This window comes from Solea senegalensis, linkage group LG1 (genome assembly GCF_019176455.1).
Source record: "Solea senegalensis isolate Sse05_10M linkage group LG1, IFAPA_SoseM_1, whole genome shotgun sequence".
NCBI lineage: Eukaryota > Metazoa > Chordata > Actinopteri > Pleuronectiformes > Soleidae > Solea > Solea senegalensis.
In genome coordinates this window covers 40768631-40792105 of record NC_058021.1, presented here as the reverse complement: position 1 = coordinate 40792105, position 23475 = coordinate 40768631, and the positions used below count along the sequence as shown (strand labels likewise).

The window sequence follows — 23475 nt, the reverse complement described above, 5'->3', positions numbered from 1 at the left end:
AGTTGATAGATAATATCTGTATATCCTTTTATACTGTAGAAATTGGTGATTATTTTAGTGTTTCATACATTTCCAGCCGATTACTTTCTAATCTGTATTCCCAACTACAGTTATGCCAGTTCAGTCTAACAGTTCCCCCTGTATCTTTTGTTATATGCTGTATGTGTCTTATCTATCTATTATTTTAGTGATATTTTTAATTTGTGTCCACACATATGTACCAGTTTCTGCTATTGCTGCTCTTTTTCCAGTAGAGAGAAATAGGGAAGCTGGAGTGATGTTTCAGTCACGTGATTTTAAAAAAGAAAGAAAGAATAATGTCCATTTCCTCCATCACATTTTTAATCTAGTGAATTAGTCATTTGGTCCATAAAGGGTCAAACATGTTGACCAGTGTTTCCCTGTCTTTTTTAATGTTTTTCTTTGTTTAATGATTTCTTTGTTATATGAAGCAAAGAAGCCCGAAAATACATTTAAGAAGCTGGAAAAAAACTCCAGTGAGTAATTAATTGTCAAAATAGTTGATGAATCGTTGAATCATTGCATCCCGAGCCTTGACCCCAAATCTTTCACCCCTATAGTCTCCATACCCCCCTAGTGTATCTTTATCTGCCCTTGGCCTGTTGTGGAATCTCCCTGGTCCTAAACTATGTCACTCAGGCATCATTTAAACCTGCCCCTTTCATAAGTGCTACTTAAGAGGCCCCGAGTCAGACTGTCTTTGGGCACAGTGAGCGTGAAGGAGGATGAGGGTGCATTAAGGATGCTTAGTGGTTTGGAATCTTCCGTGTGGATGTGAGCGCCCGTAACTGGGGTTGATTTACACCTGTGTTTGTGCCCTGTACAGGAGGGAGGGGGCGGGATTCGAACCCCAGGATTGTGTGTGGTTGCTGACAGGAAGAAGTGGCTCCAGTGGGTGGCACGGTGGTTTAGAGAGACAAAAACCTTCAGACTATTGTAGGGTTTGATTGCTGGATGATGAGTGTGGTTGTTGTTTGTCTTCTTTGGCAGAAAATACATTTCATCCTGTTTTTGAGGATGCAAATTGCAAGTTTTCTGAGAGGCCGTTTCCTCTCTTCGCCGCATGTTCTTTTTGTTTCAGCTCATTACAGCTGCTTTCTGTTACATTCCTTTTTTTTTTGGGTCATAAATCACTTTTATGACGTCGACCAACTTGCATGATTACAAACCAAACAGATGAGACGCCATGTTTTCTAAGCCATTGGTAAACTGGATACAGTATCACTGCAGGACATCTATATATTGCACCAGCTGGGTGGCATCGAGTAATTGTTTGTTTTCTGTCGTAAGCAGCTTAGAAGGAGGATTATCAGTCTGTATGAGTGATGTTTCTCTGTTAGAGGGATGACCTACATCTCATGTGCCCAGCCAAAACATACAGGTTGAGCCGAGAGAAGCATGTAAGGATAATTCAAATCATTTTCTGCATTAATTAGTTGATTGTCAGTCCAACAACATGCAATATGGGGATTAGGTAAATTGGTGTTAATGTTAAGTGTTCATTTTATGGGATTTTCTACGTTTGTCTTATTTTTCAAGACAGACTATGGTCAGACTTCCGTGTAGCATCAAGTACCTCAGCACTTATTAGATTTGCTGTGGTCACTGAAACCACCGTCAGTGGAAAATGATCCCATTATGTTTGTATTTTAAGCTGAAGTCTAAGGTATGGCTTTCATCACAAAACAGCAGAAAACATGTTTGAAAACACAGCATTAAACAACAAACCCTGTTTCTTCCTGTTTTGTTTGCTTTTTCACAGCACAACACATCACTTTCATTACAGCTACTCAAACAAGAGTGGACAAATAACATGAAGTATACCAAGAATAAGAATTATAATATAAATCTGTGTCACAACAGCAGATTTAAACAAACAGAAAAGCCTAAAATCAGTTATTGGGTGAATTGCCTTGGGTTTTTCACTAACTCTAGTACTCATGAGTTAGTGAGAGGGTGAGTGCCTCTCTCTCATGCTGTCACTTAAATGTTTATCTTGCTGGCTGCTGAGAGTGTTATGTATATTTGGATCATCATGGGTGTAATCCAACCGGGTGTCCCACTTTGACCCTGTTTATCTACCCTCTGGCTGTCCTGAGGCACCAGGGTAGCTCCGTCATCTGAGCTCTGACACTGATCACAGTTCAGAAGACTGAGCAGGACCAGGTTTGTGTAGTGAATCTTGTAGAGTTATCCATATTAAAACGAGTCTAGGTGAATCCGGGCGTTATGGGAGTAATTAAATGCTGCTTTTTTGTAAACGGGTCCCAGACTAGGGAAATCTCAAAATGCCACCCTTTTGTTTTTTTTCATTTTTATTTTTTATTTTGAAAATATATTAAACATACATATATTGAAATATCATCCCAAAAGGTGCACACTGACACTGACACTTTGATCTGGGCCACATCCTTCCTGACATCCACACATAAGTGTTTTAGCTCCATTTTACAAAAATCCCTACTAACGCAAACAAACACTTGGGTCTTGGGTAGTGTCGTTCAAACCATTCCGTATGCTAAAGGCTCGGAGTGTTGGTGAAAACAAAATCAAACAAACTCTGGAAAGACCTGTTGAAACTGTCTTGTTTGTGAAGTGGGCTCATAAAACCATTATGGTACATCCTGGAGTGTGTATACATACACCTGCTGGCTCCTTTGTGTTACAATTAGGGCCTGGGAAATGTAGGACGTATTGAGTGAATGAAGTTTAGATTTAGTTTACATGATGAATGCATACTGTTACAGTGTAACAGAGTAACATTGTCAACAGTTAAAGGAGAAAACTATACACCTGAGTAGTTGCTGTTGAGGGAAAAGGAATGTGGTTTTGTGGACCTTTGATGTTATTAGATCAAAGACACTGTGGACCTTTGATGTGTGTATATAAATGGCACTGTGAGCCTTTGATGTTATTATATAAAGGACATGGTGGACCTTTGATGTTATTAGATAAAGGGCAATGTAGAACTTTGATGTTATTAGATTAAGGGCATGGTGGACCTTTGATGTTATGAGATTGTTGAGCTGACTCTCAGAATGGGTCTGGAAAACTACACTTCCCAGAGTTCACCAGCAGCAGCAAACTGACTGCCTGTCACCTGATCAGTCATTGTCACTTATTTGGAGCACCTGTGAAGACACTGAGGGACTCAGCCATTCAGTCAAACAAACTTCAGAGAGAAGACCTCAAGTTCACTCATAGGTTCAGTCCGAAGACGCCAATGGTCGGTGAAACATTTTATTTACTTTCATGGTGTTTGAAATGCTGCTTCAAATGTTTAAGTTTGTTTTACTTTGTAGATTGCCTGAAAAACACACTGAAGCATTGGCTGCATTGATTTAAGTTAAATAGATTTGTGATAAAACAGTATTTCATTTTTGAGTTTGGAAGGTGAAGATACAAAAGGATAGTAAATGTTAAAACTTTATTAAAAAATGTAGAAAATGGATGAAATTCGATTTTATTTTATGTAAAAGGCTTTAATCCATTTAAAATGTTTAATTAATGTTTACATTTATTTAAAATGCATTAAAAAATGTTTAATTAAAATGTTTAATTAAAATTGTAACTTTTGTTTCTGTCTTTCAAGGTTTACAAACTAATTTACCGTCCAGACCAATCAACTGATAAAGCCAAAAGGAAAATAAAAGTGATTGAGTTGGAAATTTGAGTTGTCCTGTGTCCTTTGGATTTTGAACAAGAGGAGGACTTGACAGTTGTAAACCACGCAGAGCAGCCTGGCCCTGAGGATAAACGGCTTCAGATCCAGTAAAAGCTGCTGACGCAGAAGTCAAGATGGCAGAAGAGATCCTGGGGAAGTCAGTCCAGCAGCTCAAAAAGGAGAGGACCATTGCAAAAAGCAGCTTCACAAGACAGGCCAACTTCATTTCAAGAGGAGCAAGCAGCATGCTTCAAGTGGAGTTAAAGGAGGAGTTCATTAAGCTTTCAGACTGCTTCAGAAAGATGCTCGATGCCAATGAGGACTACAGGATTGGATTGGAGGCTGACATTAAAACTGAAGACGAGGACGCAGGTCTTGATGTACAGCAAGAAGCCGACATTGATAAATCTGTAAAAGAAGGTGAAACAAAGTTGAAAGAAATAAGAGACACTGTTCAAACAAACCTGTGGTCAAAGTATGGAGGAAGTGAACTTCCTGTGGCAATCCTGGAAGCAGAAAAAGCCAATGACAAAGCGGCTGATGTACCCGTGGAAAGTGCCAATTTAGAGGGCTATGAAGTGCACCTCGTTCTCTTGGACAAGAGAATAAAGGAAGCCATCTCAGCAATGTCAACATGGGAGAGATGGATCCCTGTGGAATTAAAGGATGAATTAGGTGGAAGAGTCAAGGGCCTAAGAGCATCCTACTACAGGCTTGAATTAAGGAAAGCTGAATTTGCCACTGCGCGGACGATCAATGAGCAAGGCACAGGAGTGAAACTACTACCCCAACCAGCAACATTCACACCAATAGTGAGAATCAAGCCAACCACTCTACCTATCTTCAATGGAAGCAAGAGGGAATATCACAGATGGAGGAAAGCCTGGGAGAGTCTGCAAAAGCAGGGAGAGCCATCCGGATCAACTGAAGTTAAGAAAATTCAACTTTTGGAAAGTGTGGATGACAAAATCTCAAAGGACCTCAGGCTTTCAACCTACACAAATGCCAATGACATGTTCAGAGTCCTGGAAAACAGATATGGCAACAAGTCAACCATCACTGTGGAAATACTTGAAGAGCTGGAGAAGATGCCACAAGTGAAGGGGAACCAGCCCAGAAAGGTCATTGACCTCATTCAGTCAGTGGAGAAGGCCCTAGCGGATCTCACAGAGTTAGGAAACTCTGGAGCCATAAATAACCCACTGGTAATTAAATCAATTGAAAGTAAGTTGCCTGACTTTATTAAAAGAGACTGGTTGATGTTCATGTTTGAACCCAGAAACAATGTCACATCAGACAACCACTTTGACATGCTCTTGAAGTTCCTGAAAAGTCAAGAAGAAATACTAGAGAGACTTGAACAGCTCAGAACTGTGGAGAAGATGGAGAAATCAGATCTTCCAGACAAGAAGTATGACAGGAAGATTGCTTCAACAAAAACCACAAAGAAAGAAGAGCTTGATGAGGTATGTGGTATCTGTGGTGATAGTGGGCACAACAACAAAATCTTCTTCTGTAGAAAGTTCAAAAAACTTAAGCTACCAGAAAAGAAAGCTGTATTGAGAAAGCTGGGAGCATGCAGAAGATGTCTTGGAAACCATGATGAAGAAGGATACTGCAGAGACACTTTCCTATGCAGAAATAAAGACTGTAAAAGGGAAGGTGGTGCCCCAGACCACCATTTTTTCCTCTGCCCAAAAGGAGAAGTCAAAAGAGGGGAAGAGAGAAAAAGTGGAAAGGACTGCAAAGGTGAAAGCAAGCTAACGGAGGAACAAGAGAAGATCTTATCAGAACTTTCCCCAGAAATGGCAGATCGATGCAGAAAGGCTTTCACCAACACAAACAAAAACACAGTGACACTCGACGCTTCAGGCCAATCTGAGCTACTGCAGAGAAATGGGATCTCTGAACTTCCTGTCATCATGATGTTGATGCAAGTCACTGCAAACGCAGGGCAGAGGATTGGGACTTTAATTGATCTTGCTTCAGATACAAACTACATTACCCATAAGGCTGCTGAAAGACTGAGGTTAAGAAGTGAGAAGATAACTTTAGTTGTGCATGGAGTTGGTGGAATGACCATGAAGGTGAACACACGAAGGTATCTCCTCAAAGTCAGAGTCAAGACTCCAAAAGGGACGGAAAGAGCTCATGAAATGGTCTGCTACGGCTTGGATGAAATCGCCAGAGTGCATCAAGTAATTGAACCTGAGAAGCTGAAAAAATTCTTCCCAGAAGTCAAACTTAAAGAGTTGGAAAGGCCAGAAGAGGTCGAACTTCTCATAAGCCACCGAGAGGGAAGACTGACTCCCCAGAGGGTAAAAATAATCGGAGACCTCGTCTTGTGGGAGAGTCCATTAGGGAAGACAGTGGCTGGAGCACATCCCGACTTGTTTGAAGAAGTGGAGGTTGCAGCATATGAGTCCAAAACACACTTTGCTCGCTCCATGAGGGCAGCAGCTGCCAAATATCAAGAAATCACAAGTCCAAGAACTGACACAGCCCAGCTACAGCAGAAGGATGTTGCTCAGACCAAATTTACAGCTGCCAGCAACCGTGAGTTCCTTGAGTGGTGGCACTGGGACAGCATTGGAGCCGCATGTGAGCCAAAATGTGGAGGATGCCGATGTGGAAACTGTCCACCAGGAGGAAAAGAAATGACCCTGGCAGAGGAGAGGGAGCTTGAGATCATTAAAGGAGGCCTCACCTACAAGAAGGGGGATGCTCACACAGCAGCTCCACATTGGGATGCAAAGTATCCTTGGACGGTAGATCCTGCCTCTCTCCCAAACAACAAAGGTGCCGTCCCGGCTTGTTTCTTAAGGATGAAACAGCAACTAAGTAGAGAGCCAGACTGGAAAGTCGCATATGCTACCCAGATTAACGAAATGGTTGAACGGGGCGCAGCCATGAAACTCTCCAACAAAATCATGGACAAGTGGAACGGACCAGTGTGGTACGTAAGCCACCTGGTGGCGCCAAACCCTCATTCAGTGACGACACCAGTTCGATTTGTTGAATCAAAAGCCAAGCTGACACCTCTGGATCAGAAGGGAGAAGCTCTAAAAGCTGAGCTCTGTGGTGCTGTCTTTGCAGCCAGGATCAGGAAGTATGTGGAAAAGCATGCTCGAATGAAGATTGAGAGATGGTTCCATCTACTCGACAGTCAAACAGTCTTGGGAGCCATACAAAGAGTCAGTTATGGGTACAAAACCTTCTTTGCAAATAGAGTGGGTGAAATCCAGAAGGCAGGACTAATGCAAGACTGGTGGTGGATCCCTGGAGATCTAAACATAGCTGACATCATAACAAGAGGGGGCGCTCCTGAAGATTTGAAGGAGAATTCCACATGGCAAAATGGACCAGAGTTCCTGAAGTGGCCATTGGAGGAGTGGCCTATAAAATCCGCTGGAGAGGTTGCAGCTCATGCTAGAGAGAGTGCAAACAAACTCCAGAGGAAGGCATTCTCAGGTGCATTGACAAGAGCTCAAGCAAGGAGGAGTCAGCAGAAAGTAGACCCACAAGCCATCCAGGAAATTCCAAAGATTGAGACTCAAGAGGAAAATCCTGTGGTAAACCCACCTCTTCTAAGAAGGAAGCCCATTGGCTGGGTTAAAGATCTTGTAGAAGTAAGAAGATTCAGTAGCCTGTCCAAACTGGTGAGAGTGATTGCCTGGGTTTGTCTAGCTGCCAAGCAGTGGCTGAAGAGGAAGTGCCGGGCCCCTAAACTGTCAAAGTGGGAGGTAACATCACCCAAGCAAGCTATGCTGACTGTCAAAGAACATGAAGATGCACTCAAGGACCTCTTTCTCGCAGCTCAAGAAGGTATATCTTTTTCAGACACAACTCTAAGCAGACTGGCAGTATACAAAGATGTGAACTCTGGACTGCTAGTTTGTGGAGGCAGAATTCAGACGTTCAACGAAGATAAGACAGCAGTGCCAGTTTTACCATTTGAAGCATGGGTATCTACATTGCTGGCACGAGAATCCCACAAAGCAAACCACGAAGGAGTGGCAGGAACCCTTCTCCGGATGAGGAAGAAAGCATGGATAATAAAAGGCCGTAGACTTGCCAAGAAAATGGTTGACAGCTGTGTGGTCTGCAGGAAAAACAAGGCAAAACAGTGTCAACAAATCATGGCTGACCTGCCTCTAGAGCGAACAGGCCCAGCTTCACCTTTTGAATTCACCACCATGGATCTGTTTGGCCCATATGAAGTTAAAGATGAGGTCAAGAAGAGAGCTAGACTCAGAGTATGGGGGATAGTTTTCTGCTGCATGGCTTCTCGAGCCATACACACTGAAGTGGTGAGTGACATGTCATCTGAAGGATTCCTGCTAGCCTATCAAAGATTCACTTCACTGAGAGGACACCCCAGGAAACTCTGGTCAGACCCTGGCACTAACTTTGTGGGAGCCAGACCTGCTCTGGAGAAGCTTCACAAATTCCTGGACCGACTGAACAGGTCTGAACTTGAAGATACAGCTGCCAAGCATGGTACAGAATGGTCGTGGAAAATCCATCCTGCAGACTCTCCCCATAGGAATGGTGCAGCAGAGGCAGCTGTCAAAGTAGTGAAGCGGGCGTTGAGCAACCTTGGTGGAGATGGCGTTTTCACATGGGGAGAATTCCAAACTTTTCTCTTCATGGCAGCCAACCTTGCAAATGAGAGACCCATCGATGCAAGAACTCAAAGCAGAGAAGATTGTGTAGAGTATATCACCCCGAATTCTCTGCTTTTAGGACGTGCCAATCCAAAGGGAGACCCTGGAGATTTCCAGTTTGACGGGTACCCTTACAAAAGACTTAAACATATTCAAGCAGAGTTAAGCCATTTCTGGAAGAAGTGGAGCCAATTGGCTGGACCAAATCTGTTCATAAGAAACAAATGGCACACCAAAAAGCGAAATGTTGCTGTTGGAGATGTGGTCTGGTTGGCTGACCAAAATGCCCTAAGAGGACAGTACAAGCTGGCTAGAGTGGTCAGTGTGAATGCTGACAGCAAAGGCATTGTAAGAGATGTGCTTGTGAAGACTTTTCCCAGCTATCCTGTTCACATCAAAAAGGAAAAGGCAAAGAAGGGCCCACGAGAGGAAATGGTGAAAAAACCAGGAGGCTTCAAAACAAAATCCCAGCCACAATTCTTCATAGAGATGTCAGACGCCTTGTCATTCTACTTCCCGCTGAAGAACAAGAAAATGAAGGGCTTGTGTGACCTCTGGATTTGGAAAAACCAGGAGCTCAAGTGGGAGGTGTTGAGCTGACTCTCAGAATGGGTCTGGAAAACTACACTTCCCAGAGTTCACCAGCAGCAGCAAACTGACTGCCTGTCACCTGATCAGTCATTGTCACTTATTTGGAGCACCTGTGAAGACACTGAGGGACTCAGCCATTCAGTCAAACAAACTTCAGAGAGAAGACCTCAAGTTCACTCATAGGTTCAGTCCGAAGACGCCAATGGTCGGTGAAACATTTTATTTACTTTCATGGTGTTTGAAATGCTGCTTCAAATGTTTAAGTTTGTTTTACTTTGTAGATTGCCTGAAAAACACACTGAAGCATTGGCTGCATTGATTTAAGTTAAATAGATTTGTGATAAAACAGTATTTCATTTTTGAGTTTGGAAGGTGAAGATACAAAAGGATAGTAAATGTTAAAACTTTATTAAAAAATGTAGAAAATGGATGAAATTCGATTTTATTTTATGTAAAAGGCTTTAATCCATTTAAAATGTTTAATTAATGTTTACATTTATTTAAAATGCATTAAAAAATGTTTAATTAAAATGTTTAATTAAAATTGTAACTTTTGTTTCTGTCTTTCAAGGTTTACAACCTAATTTACCGTCCAGACCAATCAACTGATAAAGCCAAAAGGAAAATAAAAGTGATTGAGTTGGAAATTTGAGTTGTCCTGTGTCCTTTGGATTTTGAACAAGAGGAGGACTTGACAGAGATAAAGGGCACTGTGGACCTTTGATAGCTATGATAGATAGTGATCATATAATTAATAATAATATAATTCCCAGCTTGCAACGTGTGTGTTCGAATCTGTGCTGGGTTCGGAGTGAAAGGATTTTTTTGTTATGTTACTGTTAACGCTATAAACCGTCATCTCCAACTTAGATCAAAGGAATAATATTTCCATGTGTTGTTGATCTGAGAGAGGCTTGGACATAATGTGGATGGAAATATAAACTGGATGTATGACAAGTGGAAATAAATGTGAAAAACCCTTGAAATGACTCTTCCGTGCCTTGTTGATTGAGGAATAGAAACACTACATACGAGTCAAGCCTATAGAAACCTGCCTACAGCCAATAATAACTTTGAGTGGCTTTGAAATGAACGAACATGGTTATTTATTTATTTATTTATTACATTTACCATGAGTTACACAGTGTTGATCGCCATCTGTGAGGCCTCTTCTTTATCTTTGGTGTAGAACCATACAACCATATCTTACAACCATAACTCCTCCATGTGGCCAAACGGGTGTACAGCAGCAGCGACTACCTCTCTCTGTGTTGCCTGCACTGCCTCTATTTCAGAGTGTTTCAGGTAAGTCCAGTCACATGTGATGAGGATGTAGGTTTCCCCGCAATGCCGGCATTCAGAGGGAAGTTCAGATTAGTGAGGCTCACGCTTACCTGCTCTCCTCTTGGTGCTTCTCATTGTGTACACGTCTGATTATTGTCAGAGCGAGTTGCAGCTACAGACTACAATAGTTCTGTGTTGTTTGTTGGATGAAGGCATTGTCCTCTCCCTCCCTTTTAAATAAATACTTCATTCAGGCATGCATTTCCTATAGTGCTTACATTAAGCATTGGAGCATTAATTAATAGCATTAATATTGTTGATTAAGCAATGTGTGATTTTTACTATCTCGTTTCTCTTATTTCTCAGTCCTCCTGTTGAGTTTATTAGGATGACTCATTCTCTTGTCTTGGATGAAGTGAATTGTTTTTTTTACAACGTGACGCTGCGTACTGTGAGAGTGCATGTGTGACAGGGTCAGAGAGAGAGGGAGAGAGGGAGAGAGGGAGGAATTTGTGAGCGGAGACTGATAGTGCCTCCTCTCCTTGTTAATGGGTCAGAGAGAAACAAAGAGCTGCTGTGTCTGCATGAGAACCAGAGGGACGAGATGGGAGGAGGGCAAAGAGGATGGACGAGGTGTTAAGTCACGGAAGTGGTTGTGATTGTTCTAATTATCATAGATGTAACTATTTGTATGGGTTTTTCTTCTAAAAAGGCATCAGAATTCTTTAGAACCAACAAAGTAATGTGTCTGTAGCGTACCAACAATACAGTGCATCATTTATTTGTTTCAAAATAACAGCGCAAGGCCTCTAAACCAGAAAGCCACACTGTTTACTGCACATTTTACTTCAGCACAATGTGGAACTTTGGTTTTGGCTCCACATAAAAAAACCTGAAAACAGTTTATATCAAACTATGGTCATTTAAATGTATTTGTGTGTGTAGGCACAAACAAAACAAACCAGGAATCTGTATGTACATGGCAGTTTTATACCAGTGGCCCCTGGTTGGCCCCTGGTTTGCCCTTGTGATGAAGACATACACCTGCATACACACACACACACACACACTCTTGCTTTTTTTTTTGCCTGCAATGCTGAGTGGAGATTTTTAGTGAAGCGATACCTCCATCTAGTGGCAATTTGTTATCACTACATTTGTCCAGTCTGCAGACAGATTTGTGCAAAGTATTCGATTTTGGTGCCGTTTCCTCAAGCCATTACAATAAATAATGGCTTATTTCATTTATTTTTTTTAGATTTTGCTGTTTCCTTTTTTGAGTTTATTTTTCCACAAATTGTTGACGCTTTATGAACGACACAGCTTTGAGGTGTTTATTCAGTCCAGGAATTTTTATTCCAATGTTATTCTTTATGTTAAATACAAAATGTAAATACTAAACATGTGCTAGAAAAGGCTATAATAAGGGTCCCAGGTCTCGGTGGTTATCACTCCGTTTACTCTGAGTATAAAGTGAAAGAGGGTGGAGCCATGTGAACCTTTAGACAGGGACCGAAACTTGAGTTTCAGGTCTGATCAGGTGAGCGGATGCACCTGCCGTGCCTTAGTCTTCAGAGGCTAGCATGTTGGTTTGTGTGCTGTGTAATAAAGGAGAGGGTGTGCCTGCTCGCTGCTGTGTGAACCTATGTCTGTGTCGCAGGAAGTGAGTGAACGGGTAAGTTCCAGCGAAGCTTTTGTGATCTTCCTGGTTGTTTTTATTGACGCGTGTTGGTATATCACCTCCATTTGTTCGATCACATCGACTCTCTTGCTCTGCTGCTAACTGTGCTTTCACAGGTGAATGCATTTTCACTGCTGTGTATTCGGTCTGTCTGTGGTCACAGAGGAACGTCGTGAAGACAAAGTGACTTTGAACCTCGATTATTTATTGCTCTTGTTATGTTCTTACTAGGGCTGCAACTAAAGATTATTCTCTCGATTAATTGATTAACCGTTTGGTCCGTAAAATATTAGAAGAAAATGTTGATCGATGTTTGTCAAACCTGGAAATGATGATGTTCTCAAATGTCTTGTTTTGTCCACAAATCAAAATGATTCACTTTATTTATTTCTTTATAATGTGGAGCAAAGAAACTAAGAAAATACTCACATTTAAGGAGCTTAAACGATCGGAAATCTTGTTTTAATCATGAAAAAACTTTGTCATCGATTATCAAAATAGTTGTCGATTACGTTTCAGCTCTTTATATTGATATTCTTTATATTGGTTTATTGATATTCATAACATTTTGCTATGAGCTTTTCTCAAGTAAATAATTGGACACCTGGCACAGAGGTTTCCAAATCTCAGCGTTTAGTTTGACAAATCCTCAAGCGTTCATTGCCGCACTCTGCAATAAATATCCAGCTCAGCCTCTGTCAAGCGTTCGAGCTCTCTGACTCACACTCTCCCCACAAGAGTGTGATTTCCTGACAACACATCTTTCCATTCTCTTCCAAACGAGATGTAACTCTATCAGATCTGACGTTTTATCCACAATAAATCTTGTCTTCACACTTCAGCTGTGTGTTGATGTGACTGAAAGGAGAGAAGGATATCGGATGTTTAAATACCTCGAGGATGGATTGGAAAGTTTGTCCTAAACATAGATTTATGTCTCTTTGTGTGTGTACGTGAGAACAAAGGACACTGATACAGATGTATTTTATGTGGAAAGATGGAACGCTTATAAGCAACATGTGGCTGATTTTGACTGAGCTGTCAAAAAAGCCCCAACAAATCTGTGATGGAGCGAGAAGAGGACTCACTGTTCCCACGTCACCAGTAATGCTCATATTGGCATTGATTTTTCGTCAAGGGTTAATCGAGTTCGTCGATATTCCACATTTTCCCCCCACGGTCTGTCTCCACGTGCTTCTCAGTTGCATCCCTATGCTTCTTTCTTCACTCGTTATTACTGTTCATTCCAGGAACACTGGCCATGCCAGCTACCGACAAGGAGACTTAAATTAAGTGGCCCCAATTCCTTGTAAAGCTAACGGTTATTAACAAGAATCCGCATGGCACACGTCTGAAAACACAGGCCCTGTCCTGCTAGCGTCACGCGTGTTACACTTAATAGGAATGGACGTGGTGACACTTTGGCAGTGCAGTGTTGAGACATTATTCAACAATGCCTTTTTCCACAGGAGCAACAGAAAAGGCAAACGGCTGCACGATGTGTGCACAGCCCTGGCATCAAGAGGAGATTTGATTTTCTGTTTTTCTTAAAAAGGTATTTCCATTTCGAAAATACCATGTGGATGAACATTCCCCCCCCGAACCACAGTTTAATACACTGCAATTATGCACAGCCCATTGAAATGTAGTTCCACCGTGTGTCTGTGTGTAAATGAATGTTCACATTTACCACAGCTGGATACACTGAAATTATACTCTTATGATTGTGTCATGTATGGCTGTGTGCATGTGGCTGTAATTCTATCCACTTCTGTCTGTCTGACATTGCACTTTGTGGTCCCCACAAGCCAATATGATGTAGAGTAGCTGAAATACAAATTGATTTTACATCCAATCTGTCTTCACAGCTACCCCATACTGGCACGCCAAAGGGCAACATGGTTTTCCATAAAAGTTCCATACAACTTTAGTCATTATTTGCACATCTCTTCTCGTTCCTGTTCGCTCTCGTCAAACTCAGTAATCAAGGTCATTTGTTACCTGAATGAGAGTAAAATAAAGAAAACCCTTAAGTGTGCAGGTATTAGTTAAAGTACTGGATTATTGCAGTGCTGCAGTGGCATCAGATAAAATCTGACTAATAACAGGTGATAGTAGTTTCACTTTTGTTTTTTTCATGTATTGCATTATGTAAAGTACTGAACATTTGCATTGGATATCTAATCAGATTTGTTATTTTCTTTTCATGTGTGTAGTTCTTGATTAGCTGCATCATTTAAACCAAAATCCTAGTGGAATTTTATTTTATGGGAACAATTTTCGCATTGATGCAAGCATTGTTTTGGTATTACTTCTTGGAACTTAGATGTTGCGTCAGCTGTAGCTGGACCTTCCAGTGTTATTTCTGCAGGGCAAAGTAGTTCAAGATTGTAGTAATCCATGGAAACCAAAACAGTGACTAAAATAATGCCAGAGCTTCACAATGTTGCAACAACAAGAGAGCACGGGCTTGGTAACCTGAAGAGACACTGCTAAATAGATCCGTAATGATGTGACCATGGATAATCTCATTAGATGTGAGTGAATCTGCAGACCCTGAGCCGGGTCAATAGTTTATTAGCAAGCTGGTCCATGGAGCTGTTACCAGAGCAGGTGTGACAGAGGTGGCTTTGGACAAGTGACTGTCATGGAATGAAGATAATCTGAAACATCCGCGGTGGCCCAGGAAAATCTGGCTTTCCTGAACAGAAACATTCCAACACATTAACAGCACTATGGGGAGGTTCTGTTTGCACTGAATGGCAGAGTTGACATCTGTCGTCATGTGTGCTTCCTGTGCAGGTACAGATGGAGGCATCGTGAACGTTCACTTAGCAGAACCTGTAAAGGCTTTGACTTCCCACACACACACACACACACTTCTTTTCCCTGATCAGGATCTAGTTGCCTTTTGGACAACCGCTGTGATCGTTCCACCATCCAGTCCACACATGGGAGGAAGAAACAAAAAGATTTAATAGTAATTCAAGGATTTAAACTGAAAGCAGACGTGGAGATGGTTGAGATGGACCAGAGGTGACAGGTCTGTCAGTCATTCACCTCCCGACTTTGTTGTTTTTCTCACTAACTTCATCCACGTCCAGCTGAGGGTCAGGCGGCTCCACCCGTGCTTACCCCAGGCTGAAGGGACAAGCTTGTTTTTGAAAAATATGACAGGAATAACATTCTTCTACTGCTCCACGTATCAGTCCATCACCCTGAGCTATTTTCTCTTTAAATACTCATTTGACCTCAGGTTTTGTCTTGTGCAGACACAGCCGGTGTCTCCTGAGGTAGAAACATACAAGTGTCTGACTAGAGCAGGACTTGGAGTTATGCTTTTTCAGGGCCAATACTCACTGCAGTAGTTTGAGTTGCCACTAGATGGTGGCAGAGCTGTATGTACAGGCCACACGAGGGCAGTAGAAGGGATATCACATTGCAATTAAGCATATTCCATCGCTTGTCCACATGGTAAATTGTCCCTTTTTACTTCGTGGCCATCTGATATTGTGTGATCCGTCCAGACACAGTAAAGGGCACTCTTACAGTGGGGAATGTTTCTTTAATTCTCACTGTTACGATCCTATCGGGCCCTGTAAAAAGTCCCAGGTGCTCCCGGGCTCTGCAACATGCCTCAGAACGTTCCCCAAATGGAAAGATGGATCCTTCCGCAGATATGGGAATATGTGATCATTGTTTCTTTGAACGCAACACAGGGTGAAAGGCTGATATTACAGCACGACATACTTTAAGAGCGTTCATGCCCCCCTTCAGTCCTGCTCCCCTTGTCTTCCCTTAAGTCTGCCATTCCAATCACAAAGTCTTATGACAAAACCGTGCTCTGTGAAACACTGAACTGATTTAGCGTGGGTCAGTTCCCTTGGCATGAACCCAGTGGCTGTTACGTTCGGTTCCCTGTTCAAACTGGCCTGCTGGAGAGATCTTGTGGTCTTAGCTCGAGAGGCGCCACTGTGCGTCTCTGTTGGTCATTTTAACTTGTTTAATTGAAGTATACAAAAGGGGGGTGAATAGCAATGAAGTCTGATTTCATTTGTACTTTCGTGCTCTTGCAAAGCTTAGGCACACAACTGACAATTCTGGCCTTCAAATTCCTGCTGGCGTAACATACGAGCAGGACTCGGAATGTCGTCTCCCAGTTCTCTCGTTGGAAAATCGCTCCTTTGATGAATACACCATATTTTGTATTTCTCAATCCAGAATGAAAGTATTTGTTTTGTGATATGCTCTCAGTGGCTTGCTCTTACCTGCTCACTTTCCTCGACTGCGTTTTTCGCGGGCGTCGTTTCCACAAGGTTTCCACAGTGGGTTCGGCTTGGCCCTGAGGTGGACTCGCGTCACGGTATGTCAGACTGGCGTGGTGGCAGATCGTGAGCTTCAACCCAGGCAAAACATCAGGATTCACTCATGTGCAGATGTGGATGTGCGGGCAGAGGGAGGGGATTCTTTATTTCTCATCCACTGCTTCCTCCCTAAGATGGACACAGGTCCACCTGGTCCACCTGACCTTTGACGAGGTCCCAGTGAGCTGGACGGCCACAGGAGTGGTTCTGTGTCACAATAACAATCATGCAGCTTTTTTACTACACTAAGCAAAATGTGAGACACCGAATAGCTCGTGATGCTGCTGCTGTTTAGTTTGAGAGCGTTTTCTTTCAGCGACGTGACCTGCTAACAGCACCCACAAGACCCTGCAGTGTAGGTAACTCAGTGTGACTGGGCCACAAGTCATGAGAGCTGACATTTAATGGATCATTAAGCTGGATGCTGAAAAGTTCTGAGAGGATCAGACTTAATTGTTTTCCATTCTCCACATTCGTTCTGGCAGGACTCCGCTTGACTCGGGGACCCATTGAGGTTTCTAGTGGCCTAATTTTAAAGAGGATGTACAAAACATGGCGGTGCAGCGGGTAGCATTGTTGCATCACAGCAAGAAGGTCCCTGGTTTGGATCCCGGTTTGATTTGGGGCCTTTTGTGTAGAGTTTGCATGTTCTCCCTATTGTGTGCATGCAAACCTGAGGATAGTGGGGGGAGCTTGAGGTCATCAACTGCAAAGGCCGCCTGTCTGTTTGCGATGCATGAGACCGTGTTGTGTTTCGGGAGTTTGTCTTCAGACTTCAGTGAGCCTCCGACTTTTCTATTTGTGGTCTACATCCGCTCTCTTCCTGTTCCTGCGCTCTCTGGCTTTCCACCTGAGCGCCATTATTTACAAAGCAATGCTTTTCCACGCCTGCTTGATTTTTCACAAGTCTATTACATTCAGGTGCTTACTTTCCTCCCATTGGATAAAGTGTCCCTTGTTTGTTTCCACTGGAAGCTGAATAAAGTGAGGGATGTGTTCATTTTGGCTCATGTACAAAGTGTGATGTTCACCAACTCAGGCAAAATAAAAATGGGGTTGTAAATGTCCAGAGTCAACTGTCGGTGTCCTGTTAACTCAAACACTCTCGCTGTTTATCACCGGCTCACCTGCACACAAACACATAGTATTTTCTAGTATGGCGTATATGCATATCCATGGCTACGGGTAGCTTTGATGTCCCACAACACACGTACCTGACTGACACACATGTGTGTGCGGCCGTTCTGCCGTTTGACAAGTAGCCTCTAAAATGTTGTTCTCCTGCAGGGCTCCATGGCATAAACCCTGTCCTCAGTTTGAGGTGGTCCCTGAGGAAAACTGCAGAGAGGCTTACCCATCTGACGCCCCGCTGCCATTTTCCACAGCCTTAGGGGAACCCGGGAAGCAGCCGGCAGGAGCCATGCCTGCCCTGGCCACTGGAGCAGGCCACGAGCCAGGTACGTACCCCCTCAGCCAGAACCACAATCTGTAAGTTGAGGTCTTCGACCACATGACGCGAAACCTGTAAAATGTAGTCCCAGCAAAATATACTAAAGCACTTTGCTGGTCTAATTGAAAATTGTATGTCTGACATTGGTGCACAAACACAAAAAATGACTGCTGGCACTTATGATGAATATGTCCTCAGCGTGCCCACCACTTAAAGTCAAACCTACATTTCATGAGAAGTGAATCACTCTTTTGTTGTTTTTTTAAACGTGCGGTTGAAAAACAACAAAATGATGTTCGAGGAGTGCACTGCACGCTGTGTCCGTCCCTTCATCTGTTAAGAGTGTATGCATTAGACTCAGGAACGCGTCAAGCTTGTCAACGCCGAGACAGTTGCCGGGAATCGCCACCTCTCCCCTCAGGAACACCGTCCTCCTCCTCTGCTCCGTGTGCTTTAACGGCCGACTACATCATCCTGCGCGCACATGCACATGAAAAGGACTCAAACCCAACAAGCACAAAAGGACAAAAGGAGGACAGACATAAAGTCCTGCCCTGATGGATAAAGAGTGTGTGCGTTACTGTGTCCAGACTTTTAACAGAGTTACTGTAGCCCCCGTCATTCTGGAAATTTGCGCAGACAAAGTAGAAAGCCAGACCGTCAATTACGATTAGAGTCATTTTGGGCAATTACCGGCACGGGCTCAGGTTTCCAAATAAAACACGTAAAGACTCCCTGGCCCATCTCCCCTGCTTCCCTCTTTGATGGTCCTGTGAAGTTGTATGTGCAGGTGAAACACCAACAATATAGAGGAACATTAGGTCACTCATCTGCACGCCTGGCTGGCCTGGCATTGGGACTTGTGCCAAACGTTTACACCAAATACTGAAAGTATTACACTTGGTATCATAATAATGCTCTTGACGTGAGGATAAAATCCCCCTGGGGTGGTGGAAAGTGTGCTTTGTAGTGTTGTGTAAAGCACTCTCTCCGCTACATCTGTTCTCTGTCAGATCAGAGGATTTCAACCTCGTGTTTAACTGATTACATGCAGAACAAATACTAGAGTTTACCTGTGCAGTAAAGGATATCTGACTAACGTGCAGAAGATATGCTGGAGGTAAAAGCAGCACTGAGTTGACTGTTCTGGATTTAAGCCCACCCAAATCCTTTCAGGACCACTATACCACTACTACAGTTAATATCTATTAAGTCCATATCAAAAAAGCAGTTATTTATTAAGAAATCCACATAGGGTCAATAGGATTAAAGATCTTTTCGTGATATTTTTTTCTCAGCAGTCAAAAACACAGTTTTTCTACATTTTATGGACTGTTGTTGTGCAGCTCTGTATCCCAGGAATATCACTTATTAATTGTGTGTGTATATATATATATATGTATATATATATATATTTTTTTTCTTAATCGATTCTCGATTAATTGATTAATCTTTTGGTCCATAAAATATCAGAAAACCTTCAAAAATGTTGATCGGTGTTTGTCAAACCTGGAAATGTCTTGTCCTCAAATGTCTTGTTTTGTCCACAAACCAAAATGATTCACTTTTAATGATTTCTTCGTTATCCGGAGCAAAGACATGAAGAAAATACTCACATTTAAGAAGCTTAAACAATCAGAAATCTTGTTTTAATCATGAATATGTATATATATATATATATATATATATATCACCTACTTTACCACCAAAGTATAAAATATCAAAATTCAAAATAATATAATTGTGTGTGTTGACTTTCAAACCATCATAGACAAGTTACCGTGTTTATTTGATCATGTGTTATTTAGGATATTTAGGATTTGAAGGACTTGGCTACAGCAGGACTGTCTGCGTCGTTGTGCAGCTTTGGCGTGTAGTTAACAACACATCAACAGATGAGCATAAATCCTCAGGGGCAAACAATAACTCCCACACAGGTAGTGGCTGCCAGTAATCACAGACATTACAGCATGTTGCCAGAAGCCTTGGTGCTTTTCTCTTGCAATTTTGCCATCTCACGACTTCTCAACACCAGCCTCGCTACACACACACACACACATACACACAGAAGATGAAGTACTGCGCTTAGATTGTTTAACATAATGGGGAAAATGTTACCGTTCATATAACTGGTAGCAGATCTCCTATTTCATCACCAGGTTTAATCCGGAGAACACATTCTTGTGTGTGTGTGTGTGTGGAGAGTAAACACACAAGATCATACCATCTCCTTGTCTTTCTCTCTGTGTGAGTTAGAGTCTAATAAATGAAACTAAATATTTACAAAGTAAACTTGAAACACAATTAGATATTGGAAAGACGAATACCTTGAAATATTAATAATAATAATATTAATAATAATATGTTGGACGTTCATTGGTAACAGGTTTTCAGTTGATGATGCTGCCTCTGCTGTCTACGTGTATCTAATCATTCAACATCTAGAAAACCTGCCCAATGCTCACAGAGGTTATGATGTTAGGGTCCAAGTCACCTACACACTTAAATTCACAGTCTCACAAAGCAACTGGGAATAATAATAATAATAATCAGATAATAAATCAATCTTCTGCTCAGATTAATTAAACTGAATACTCTCTGTTCACAGACCTCTGTATGAATTACAGTCCAATACAACAAAGTATTTAGAAAGTACATTTGAAAAACAAATCATCAAATATTGGAGGAAAGTACTCTGACAAATGGCCATAGGGACTGCTGGAAATGCTGTAGTAGTGATTGGGTTTCTGTGACTTATTTGTTTTAATAATGCGTTGGAAGCACATTGGTAACGTGTTTTCAGTTGATGACGCTGGCTCTGCTGTTTGTGTGTAAATCACTTCTTCTATGTGTGTGTAACCTCTACTCTCCATCCTTCTGGAAGAGGTTGTGATGTGGCAATTCACCCGCACACTTGACTGAAGGTGATCAGGTGATCAATCCTCTGCTCAGATGAATTAAACTTACTATCTGCACCCCCACCACCTCCACGTGTCTCCTCCAGACAGCTGCACTTTAGTCCTGTCCCCTGCTGTTCGAGGTCTGATGAAGTATTGTTGTGGGCTCCGTCATGGACAGATAACTGTTACGCCTCTGCTCAGTTTGGCTTGTCTCAGCTCAGTATTTTTCAGCTGCTGCTGCTCAGGGACCCTCAGACGGACGCGACTAACCCACTCCTCTGTCTGGTCCACGACATCTCCTGTGTCTCCCTTCAGAACTTCATTAGCTTCACGGTTAAGGTCCAAGATTTTTTTTTTTTTTTTTTGTATTGTGTGGGTGTCCATCTTTTTTAACCATAAACCTCTGCTCGACTGCGGCATCACAACATGTCAATCAACCTCAAAACGACTCAAACATCTCTAATGTGTAGAAAATGTGATTTTTCCTTTTTATTTTATTTAAAAACATTAAGAATTAGATTTTGATCACTGCTGTCTGAAATGAAAGACAAATACATTATGAGCATTTACAATTACTCGTTCTAAAATTCTCTTTATGTTTGTGACATGGAGTTAATTCAGTAATGATGTACCCGGTCATTTTTAATGAGACTTGTACAGCAACGAGAGTTCACTGTCTGCAGATGAGGAGCTTTCATATTTTCTTAGCATCTGGTTCATGCCATTGAAAGGTCAGTCAGCCTCCTGGAGTGAGAGTGGGTGTTTGCTGCTTGTAGCCGAATTTCTTCCCTGCTTCTGGAATTCGGTGACTGCAGGTCGTTTTGATGGAGGTAGGGAAGAGGTAGAAGGGGATTCGTGGCCAATTAGCTTTCCACGAGGGATTTCTTTGTGTGTTTCAGATCAGTCTAATCAACTATTTGAGGTGATATTGAGAGCTGCATGATATAGTCAAGAAAAACACGTTTTGGCTATTATTTCAGACAGGTATTGTGAGTGCATATAATGTATGTGTGTATATATATATGTATATATATATATATATATATGTATATATATATATATATATATATATATATATATATATATATATATATATATGTATATGTATATATATATACATATATATATATATACATATATATATATATATCTTTCAAATATTGCTACGTATAACAACAACAGTGGTGAAATGTCATACCTCATATGCCATTTCTGTTCCTACATTGTGCCCTTTAAATTAATTAAATTAAATTCCACACCTGAACCCCACACAAAACCCTGCACAGACACTGTCAAACAGGCCCTCCTAAAGACCCTGATGCCCTTTTATTAACCTTATTAAAGTTAACTGTGTTATTCCAAGCTGTACCTGCACGTTCTATCAAGGTTTACAGTCCCCGTACAGCATTTAAAGATAAGGGTGGTTCAGCCATGCACAGCTGCGGAGGAGGTTGCCGACACTCGCATGAAAGCCTGCACATGGAAATCTTTCGATGGGACAAGTCTTTTACCAGATACACTAATAACTTACTGGCAGCATCCGTGCATGTTTGTGAGGGAATGAGAGACGAGTCATTGCAGCCATCTCATTCTCTCCAGTTTTGAACACCCCCTGTTGGAGAAGGTGATGGCAAAATAATGATACTGGTTAATGAGCTGCAGATATTCATGTAGTGATGCACTGTGCCACCTCATTTTCTTATTGCTCCTGTACAGGAATAATGCACAGTTAAAACACACATTTCTTATAATAATGCCCTAATAAGATGAGCATTGTGATAAGGATATGGCCATATTGGGTTTTTTTTTTTCTCTGTCAAGGTTAAAAGTAAAATTTTCCATCCTGATGTCAAGAATCCTGAGCATCTGGCCGTGGCTGGTTTCAACTCATGGGAGACACTGGGGAGGGTTGGGGGAGGACTTTTTGTCTGTGCCGAGGTTGGGGGTGGCGGTTCCTCCGGGAGCTTCCAGCCATTTGTCGTGGTCCCTGGCCAGTAGCCGGCTCTGTGCCTGGTGATACAGTACCGAAACACAAGGATTTGTTGCCACTGGAACAGCTCCCTGTTTCCAGTTACATCAGAAAGAAAATTTCCACATCATTTTACCAAAAAAATAAAAACAACACCGTCAAAGGAAGCAGATGTAAAAGAACGAAATTGAGTGAGTGTGACTGAGAGTAAGAACGATGACTTTTATTTGTTTGAATATGAAGAATTCTTTCTCTCTTTGCAGAGATGTAGAATGACATCCACCACTGCTCCTCTCCAATGTCTACGCGGCACTAAATCAGTCATTGGTGGGCAAGACATGCTCACTTGCATTAGAAAGAACCTGAAAACAGCTTTACGTACCATGTGACATCCAAGGAATGGAGTACTGAGTAACTGTGAGACTGAGGCAGAAAGATTTAGAGTAGAGTTAAAAACACGACTTTTCACAAGTGCTGCCATTTGTGTGTGAGCTAAATGAATACTTGAGGGTGGTGGCATGAGGTCTGCCTCTGATATGGCCAGAACACGGAGGCCTGTGACGGAGATTCTTCTGCTGTTCCATCGCCACAGTAAGCCGAGGTGGCAGGTCATTTGGATCTGGCTGGTTTGTTGTGGCTGCTGCTTCTTGTCTTCCATGTAATAGAGAATCTAAGCTAGATTCAGATTCAAAGTGTTTATTGTCATATGCACAGTAAAGAAACACGTTTCCCTGTACAATGAAATTCTTACTTTGCTGTCCACTCAAAAAACACCAGCATAAAGTAGAAAAGAGATGCTTTTGTAGAAAAAAAAGTATAAATATACATAAGAAAAATATAAATATTACAAATTAACTAAAAATAACATATATGCATAAAATAAG

General features: G+C 41.9%; 2 protein-coding genes across 6 annotated transcripts in view; both read left to right on the top strand.

Moving 5' to 3' along the window:
• The window catches only part of mpp7a (MAGUK p55 scaffold protein 7a), a 128780-nt gene that overhangs the window by 19224 nt on the left and 86081 nt on the right, over positions 1–23475 (top strand). For all 5 annotated transcript variants that reach the window (XM_044041884.1, XM_044041875.1, XM_044041865.1 and 2 more), the window contains exon 2: positions 17560–17729. In XM_044041884.1, the coding sequence (XP_043897819.1) occupies positions 17693–17729 (37 nt within the window). In that variant the 5' untranslated portion in view covers positions 17560–17692. The remainder of the gene's footprint in view (positions 1–17559; positions 17730–23475) is intronic.
• LOC122768323 lies at positions 3820–9898 on the top strand. The gene is made up of 2 exons (XM_044024243.1): positions 3820–9148; positions 9515–9898. The coding sequence occupies exon 1, from the start codon at positions 3820–3822 to the stop codon at positions 8950–8952; it is 5133 nt and encodes a 1710-aa protein (XP_043880178.1). The 3' UTR covers positions 8953–9148; positions 9515–9898.

Excerpts from the sequence above, each read along its gene's own strand:
- LOC122768323 (XM_044024243.1), top strand. The coding sequence starts at position 3,820 with ATGGCAGAAGAGATCCTGGGGAAGTCAGTCCAGCAGCTCAAAAAGGAG.